Source organism: Chinchilla lanigera, unplaced genomic scaffold, assembly GCF_000276665.1.
Source record: "Chinchilla lanigera isolate Chin_1 unplaced genomic scaffold, ChiLan1.0 scaffold00139, whole genome shotgun sequence".
Lineage (NCBI taxonomy): Eukaryota > Metazoa > Chordata > Mammalia > Rodentia > Chinchillidae > Chinchilla > Chinchilla lanigera.
This window is the reverse complement of record NW_004955540.1, coordinates 1,730,992-1,739,099: the sequence shown is the minus strand read 5'-3', so window position 1 is coordinate 1,739,099 and position 8,108 is coordinate 1,730,992. Positions and strand designations below refer to the sequence as shown.

At 48.4% G+C, this 8,108-nt stretch overlaps 1 protein-coding gene across 1 annotated transcript in view; it reads left to right on the top strand.

Moving 5' to 3' along the window:
• The first annotated feature begins 6 nt into the window (after window positions 1-6).
• The window catches only part of LOC106147295, a 31,330-nt gene continuing 23,228 nt past the window's right edge, over window positions 7-8,108 (top strand). The window contains exons 1-2 of the mRNA XM_013507919.1: window positions 7-398; window positions 6,729-6,832. Of these exons, the coding sequence (XP_013363373.1) occupies window positions 71-398; window positions 6,729-6,832 (432 nt within the window). The 5' untranslated portion in view covers window positions 7-70. The remainder of the gene's footprint in view (window positions 399-6,728; window positions 6,833-8,108) is intronic.

Below are 8,108 nucleotides of genomic sequence, written 5' to 3'. Positions count from 1 at the left end.
GCGGCGCGGGGCTGCGGACGGGGCGCGCGGGGGCCCGGGCTGGGCGCGGAGACGAGCGCGGGCTTCCAAAATGGAACTCTGCTGGCTCCCCCACCCACTCCCCACTGCCCAGCGGCGCCCGGCTCGGGCTGCGTGGGAAAGGGGGGACAGCCAGCGCGCCAGACACACAGACAGAGCCCCCACTCCGAGAACGGTGGCCAAATTTTTAAAAAGAAAAAAAAAAGAGAAAGAAAACATAAAAAAAAGAAAGAAAAAAGGGGAAAAATGCCTCGATCAGTGGAGAATCTACGCCAAAACCCACATGATCTGTAACGTCAGCATGCGTATTTGCATACGATACCACCACCCGAGCTGGCACCGCGGCCGGCTCCGGCTCCGGCTCCGCACAAAGTTACAAAGTGAGGCTCGGCCCCTCCGGGCAGGGAGATGTCAGTTCGGGCCGGGCAGGCGGGGGAGGCTGGCCCGCTAGGCTCGGTTCCCGGCGGGAGGAGGGGGCCGCAAATTAACTTTAAAGTCTGAGCCCAGTAACGGACTCGGTGGAATTTCTGCGAGAAGCGGAGGGGGAGGCGCGAGCGAGATCATTGAATATTAAGCGCGACCCTGCGCGGCCAAGCCCTCGCGGTGCAAGACCCATTTTCTTTATGAAAAGTTCAAGGTGTCACGGATGAACGACAAACTGTTGATCCTACCCACGCGGAGCGGCGGGCCGTGGGGGCGCGCTGGTCGGATCGGCGCCCGAGCCCGGGGACCTTGCGCCCCTCGCCCCTCGCGCGAGTGGGGAGAGCGCGGGTGGGGCCGCTTCGAGCCAGGGCGCCCGCCTGCGGGCTCTGGGAGGTGGTGAGCAATTTTTAAAAGATTTAAAGCGTGACATGTTTTGCTGCTGGAATAGTAACGAGAGGGCTTGGGGAGGGCAGGGAAAGGCAGGGAAGGAGGAGCCCCACTTATGTAAGTACATGGAGTCAAATCGTTTTTTGGGGGGGATTCCGGGATTTCCGCTCACATCCGGTCTGTGGCCGGTTAAAGATCTCCAAACTTTTTCCTTAAGAGCCAATAAACATGCCCCGGAAGCCAGCTCCCGCTCGCTGGTCCGCAAGCTCGGGGGTTCTGGGCTCGGAGCCCCGTGCGCGCTGGCGGAACCGGGCCAGGCCCGCACCTCTCTCGAAAGTCTCAGACTAGGGAGTGGGGAACTCGCGTCTCGGCCAGCTGCTCCTTCCACCGTGCTTGACCTGGGGCTCCCAAGCGTCGGGACCCCGCAGCAAGCTGTCTGCGCCGCTCCCTCCTGCCTCGATGGGCCCCGCTGTCTCCCACGGCCGCGGGCGCCTCGCAGTCCCGGGGTGGGCCGCGCACGCGCTTGGGAGGGCTGCCGTCCAGGGTCCAGTGTGGACGCTGAGCTCCGCGAGAAAACAAAGGGAGCCCGCCTCGTCCTCCCGCCCGGCCTGCGGCTGCGGGCCTCTGCTCCGCCGCGCTGCTACGGCTGAGAACGAACTCTAGCGGCGCGGCCCGGGCGTGCGCACAGCAACAGGTGGCGGCGGCGCGGGCGCGGGGCGGACAGCACCAGCGGGCGGCTGGTCCTGGGGCCCACTGCGGCTAGCACCCGAGCGCCTGACGTTTCTGGGGAGGAACAGGTGGTTAAAAGGGTTTCCATGTCTGCTGTAGTGCTCTTGTTTCTGTGACGTAAACTTTTACCCCTGCCTCATTTTTTAAACAGTTGTAGTAGGTGCAGTGCTCAGGTTTCCTACAGCTAGGCACCTGTTTGTCGGGCTGTTACTGATGCAGGCCTGTCTGCCTTTTAACAGTGCAGTAAATAAGCTCTTGGCCTGGGAGGGGTCTCCAGCGTGAAGCCTGGAGACCAGAACAGCAAGCCCAGCACCCTGTTAGATCATCTTGATGACCGAAGCCCACCCTTGAGGGCCCGGCTTCCTCAGACGCATGTGCTCCGCACTGCACCTGAGAGTCTCATCCACTGGTCACGAACGTCAGAATTTACGGATGCTGTCCCCCCCTCCCCAAGGGTGTGCCAGAACACCAAAAGGAAAAGAAACAAAACAAAATTTTAGCAGCTCAACATTTTTACAGCACGTACCTTCCAGCTCCCACCCCAGCCATGGATGGGTACCCCACTTTCCAGCCTGTTTACGTGGAAATTGCGCAGGCCTTGAGGAACCCAGTCCTATTTCGAGGCTGCATTTCCTCTTAATGATCATTTATTTAGGAAGGTTTTTTCTTTCTGTCCTTTCTGTTGTTGTTGTACCGGGAATTGAACCCATGGAACTCTACTCCTGAGCTACAACTCCAGCCCTTTTTATTTTTTATTTTGAGAGAGGGTGTTGCCTAGATTGGGCATGAATGTAAGATCCTCCTGCCTCAGCCTCCTGAATAACTGTGATGAAAGTTATGTGCCACCTATACACCAAACTTGCCTTGCCTCCAGTCATTACCACCTGCTTCTGGATGGGTGATGGGGGAGGGAGAGAGAGAGACAGAGACAGAGAGACAGACAGACAGACAGATGAGAGGCTGGTTGAGGGATGCCTGGTGGCCCTCTGGCAGGGTCTAGTGAATTCGTATGTGTTCAGGGCCCTTGGGTATCATAGACAGTGACTGACAGTGTGGCTTCCGATGTGCTGCTGTGTCTTTTGTTCCAAGTTTAATATGGACTGAACTTTCACCAAATTTTAAAAAATGAAGCAAGAGTGACTTGCATTAAGTGCTATGATCCTGTCTTGTTAATAGATGGATGGACTGGGAAGGTCCTTCTCTGATAGGACATGGGGCCTTTGGAATCTCATTCTAAGAGTGATGTGCATTCAGTGTTTTGTGAGTGCTACTTGCTACTTAATGTTTGTGACAACCCCATCAGGTGGCCATTCTTGACATGTTTTGTCTGAGGTTCCCTTTAGGCATATATTTGATTGAGGACCCCAGGTAGTCTTTATTTATGTGGGTTTTACAAAAATATTGACATTTAACATGTCAGAGATTAAATTTTTAAAATGAAACTTTGCAAGCAAACTTTCCATCAGGCATGGAACAGTGTCATCAGAGGTCATGTGCCCTTTGGAAAATCACTGCACAGCTACAAGAGAACCAGTGAGAGAGAGTGACATTTTACCACTCTTATGAAAATGCTTTTGACGCTGAGGACCCTGTGCCAAGGTCTAGGAGGTCTGGAGGATCTCTGGAGCACATTTGGGAGCCACTGCTAAGAAGCATTGTATGACTCTCCCTGTTTTACAGATGAGGGGGCTTGGAGAAACTAGTAAGTTGCCCCAGGCAAATGGAGAAACTAGGATTTGACTAGAGTCGGAGTTCTTAGCCCACTGCGCTCTGACCCCCATCTCCTGGAGCACCCTCAGAGCTTCTCAAGACTCTTTCTGTAGTAGCAGACTGGCTTGAGCCTTCCCCGGAGATGGCACTGCACCAAGATTCCACATGCAGTATTTTCTCAAACTCTACCTTGCAAGTATTATTTCCCCAGTTTTATAGATGGTGAGACTGAAGTTCAGCAAGGTTAATAAACTTCTCCAAAGTCCACAGCCTAGTTCAGCCAATAGTAAAACCTGGATTCCAGCCTTTGTTGGTGTCTTCAGAACCAACAAAGGACGAAAGATCATCATGGTTCCGCTGGATGCCTAGCTAAAGAAAGAGTATCTTCCACTTCATAATTTGGTGAGAACTAGCCTGCTTGGGAAGTTTTGAAAATCTGGAAATGGCAGGAGGAGAAGAGATAAAAGTCACGGCATTACCCTTGAGAAGCTCCCAGTCCAGTGAGAGCGCAGCCACACTGTGTCTGAGCCCACAGGGGCTGTGGAGGGGACAGCGGAGATTATAGTTTGTCCATAGGCTGCATTTATTTAATTTTCTCTATTCCAAAACTCTTAAAAGAAGCAGAAACTATCAGTGATCAGTTTACCAACTGTAGCATGGGTCAGCTACCACCAGCTACCTTGCTTATGATAGGGCAATACAGTGTGCCCTTCAAGGGGTCGCAAAGGGACACCACATGAGCGAGGTGCTTAGGTGCTGGTGCCCTCCACTCCCTGCAGCATGGTGCAGTGTTCTCCTGTGTTTTGGAATGAGAGCCCACGGCACTGGTAGGACTGGAGCTGGGACTTGTGCCTTCAGGTTGATAGCAAGAGCTTGATTTAGCAGCAGTTTGAACTTGCCTAGAGTATAGAACTGAAAGTTTATGAAATGGGCAAAGGAAGAATTTATGATGATTTGATCCTCACACCAATCCTTAAGGCCAGCAGAGCTGGTACTGTCCTGTCCATTTTACAGAGGAAGGTGTTAAGCTGTTGTAGTAATTAGTTCAATTTCATAGGCTAAATCAGAACTACAATTTAAATCTCAGTCTTGCAAAGGTGCCAACAACATATCCCCCTTTTAAGCAAATGGTGGTGGAGGGGCTGGACATCCACAAGTAGAAGATTGGAACTAGATCCTTGTCTCTCACTCTGTACAAAAACCAACTCAAAATGAATCAAAGACCCTAACGTAGGACCCAAAATGTTGAAGCTATGGCAGAAAACATAGGGGAAACTTTTTTAGATACTGGCAGAGGCAGTGATTTCCTGGTTAGGACTCTGATAGCTCAGGAAACAAAAGTGAGAATTGCAAATAAATTGCATCAAATTAACACGCTTCTGCATGTCAAAAGAAACAATCAATAGAATGAAGAGACAACCTCGCAGAGGCCTTTGTCATCTATTCATCTGACAGAATATTAGTATCCAAAATATATAAAAATTCAGAAAACTTAACAAAAATAAGTCCAATCAAAAAATGAACAGATTATCTGAATAGACACTTCTCAAGAGTACAAGTAAATATATGAACAAAATGTTCAATACCTTCAGCCATCAGGGAAAGACAAACCAAAACTACATACAGATCCACCTCATTCTAGTTGGAATGGCTACTATAAAAACAAAAATAACAAATGCTGGCAAGGGGTTGGAGAAAAAGGACCCCTTCTGCACTGTTGGCAAGAATGTAAATTAGTACAGCCACTGTGGAGCACAGTATGGACAGTCCTCAGAAAACTATAAAGAGAAGTACTGTGTGATCTTGATGTCCCACTTCTGGATATATATCAGGAGGAAATGACATCAGCATTCAAAGGAGATACCCACATGCATATGTTTATTGTGGCATTACTCACAATACCCAAGATAGAGAGTCAGCTTAGGAGGCCGTCAAGAGATGAATAAGGAAAATGTGACAGACATGTGCAGTGGAACATTATGCAGCCACAAAGAAGAATGAAATCTGTCATTCTCAGGAAACTAGATGGACCTGGAGACTGTAATGCAAAGTGAAATAAACGTAGAGACACTGCATGTTTTCGGTTTTTCTTTGGTTTTTTCCTCTGGTACTGGGAACCGAACTCACGACCTTGCGCTTGCCAGGCAGGAGCTTTTTGCCGCTGAGCTAAATCCCCAGCCCCTACACTGCATGTTTTCTCTCACTATGTGGCAACTAAACAAAGAAGGAAAAAAGAACTATCTGAAAGGCAGTCTTGTGGGAGGAGGGGAGAGGATGGAAGGACAGAGGGTGAATAAGCATGTGCGTGCATGGGATGTCACCGTGGAACCTGCTGCTGTGAATGGTTAGTATGTGTTAATCATAATAATAATAAAAGGTTAAGAATCCAAATCATGTAACTTGAAGGTCAGTGTTATTTCTGTGCCTTTTCTTTATCATTTGCTCCAAAAGGATACTAAACAGATGCCCTCTGAGATGTTGCACTCTTGTTTGGCAGAACCTTGGAGTACAGCTGCTGCCTGGCAAGCTCTGGCTTTTAGTCACATACTCAGTCTATTTGTCTGCTCACTAGAGTGGGAGGCCCCTGTGGGCAGGAGCTCTGTCTAGTGGACTGTAGTATACCCCTGCTTCCACCTGCCTGGCATGTCCAGGGTGCATGACAAGTAATTGCTGAATGAATGAACAAATCCACAGATGCTCTTCCAATAGCAGGGAGCAGTGCTGTCTAAGAGAGCGCATATCTTCTGTGCTTCATGAGCGGCCTCAAAAAGCGCTGTGCTTCCTGCAGTCAGGGCTGCTGTTCTGGGATGCTTGGGCTTTGGGCTCAGAGCTTACAAGATTCCCAGCACCAGAAACATCAGCTCTGCATCTGCTCCCCTAACCAGCTCGTCGTACAGGTGTGAGGGCTGAAGGTCCTGGTGGTGGTACTGAGACTACAGCCCAGGTCCCCTGACATCTGTCTCAAGCTCATTCCCCTGAAGGTTTGCTTGGTAACACCCAAACCTCAGCTTACCATACAGAAACAGCGCCAGTCCTGCCCAGTGTGCCCCGGGGCAGGGAGAGATCACACCCTGAGGCCTGAGTGGAAAAGGCTGCGAGTTGCAGGCAAGGCTGATGCGCTGTCTCAAACATGTGGTGACCATGCCTGTAGTTCCCTGCAAAGATGTGGTGCCGTGTGTGAATGTGCCTCTGTTCTTACAGCCCATAATGTGCGGGTGTATCACTGAACTAGTCAGAGATTTGGTGGCTAAAACATGGGCTCTGCAGTTTCACTTCTAGCTCCAATGCACACCTCACTTCTCTGGACTCTAGACTTCTTAGCTATCATGCTAACGGGGGACAGTGATGATGTCTGTCTTGCAGGATGGTGAGATAATTCATGTAAACCATTGGGCTTTCCTACTTGACCCACCATGAGGGCTCAGAAAATGTTACTTACCTATTATTATTTCTTCTTATAGAAAAAGAAATACACAAGTCAGGTGTAGGGGTGTGCACCTATAATCTCAACCCTCTGGGAGCTGAGCAGGAGGATCACACATATGAGACCAGCCTGGGCAAACAGGTAACTTAGCAAGATGTTGTTTCAAAATAAAAACAGGAAGGGCTAAGGATGGAGCTCAGCGTGAAGGCCGTGGGTTCAATCCCCAGCACTACAAACAAGCAAACATACATGCATTCATTGCTGAAAATTTAGAAAATTCACATAAATAAAACATTTGTTGAAGGAATAATATTTATACATATGTAAAATATATAGTATAAGGCAAAACATATGGACAATACATATGTGAATCTTTAACGTACTTATACTACTTAAATTATATAAAATATATGTAATATATATACAAAAATAGTAGGTTAGGGGCTGGGGATTTAGCTCAGCAGCAAAAAGCGCCTGCCTGGCAAGCACAAGGTCATGAGTTCGGTTCCTGGTACCGGAGAAAAAACAAAAACAAAACAAAACAAAACAAAAAAATAGTAGGTTAATGATAGAAATCCCTCAATGTAACCATCCAGGAGAAACACTGTGAACATTTTCCATATACTGTGCTTACATTCAGTGCTTATTTTAGTCTACATTGTTTCACACATCGTTCTAGGGACTGAGGATACAGAGTGCATATAAGTTGATACCTTACACTGTTGTCCTCCCTTATCTGTGGGTGATACATTCCAGGACCCCCTAGGGATGCCTGCAGCTGCAGACACTATCAAATCTGAGAAATACTATGTTTTTCCTCCCAGTAACTATTTAGGTGGTGATAGGTTGCATGAAGATGAAAAACGCTTGACAAGTAGGAAGAAATGATTTCTTGAAATAACGTGTGAGTAAGTAATGCAGGGAGCTTGGTGGAACTGCAAAAATACCGTAAGTGACCCTAGGTTTAGTGAATCATCCATAGTAGATGTGTCTCCTGTATGATGACTATTTTCTTGTCATTAAGACTATATACAACTTTTCAGAGACTCTAATACTGTTGTTTACTGGAAGGGTGACAAGAGCATTGTACCAGTCACGGTGGGCTGGTTTAGGCTGCAGTAACCCTTAGACTTAGCGACTTCAGACCACAGTTGTTTACTCTTTGCCCTAGGTGATATCCATGAAGCATCCACAGAGAAACCCAGATCATCACAGTCACTCAGGACTTGAGTTGACCAGGCAATCACCAAAGTTACAAAACTTTGCCAACTGTTGTGCAAGAGGGAAAAGATCTACAGACACTTAAATGTGACCTGTGTCACTTCCTCTTGCAACTCATTGGTCAGAATTAATACTGAACTTACCCACAGATCCGTGGGAGTGTTATGTGCCTGGAAATTGGGAGAACTGAGAATAT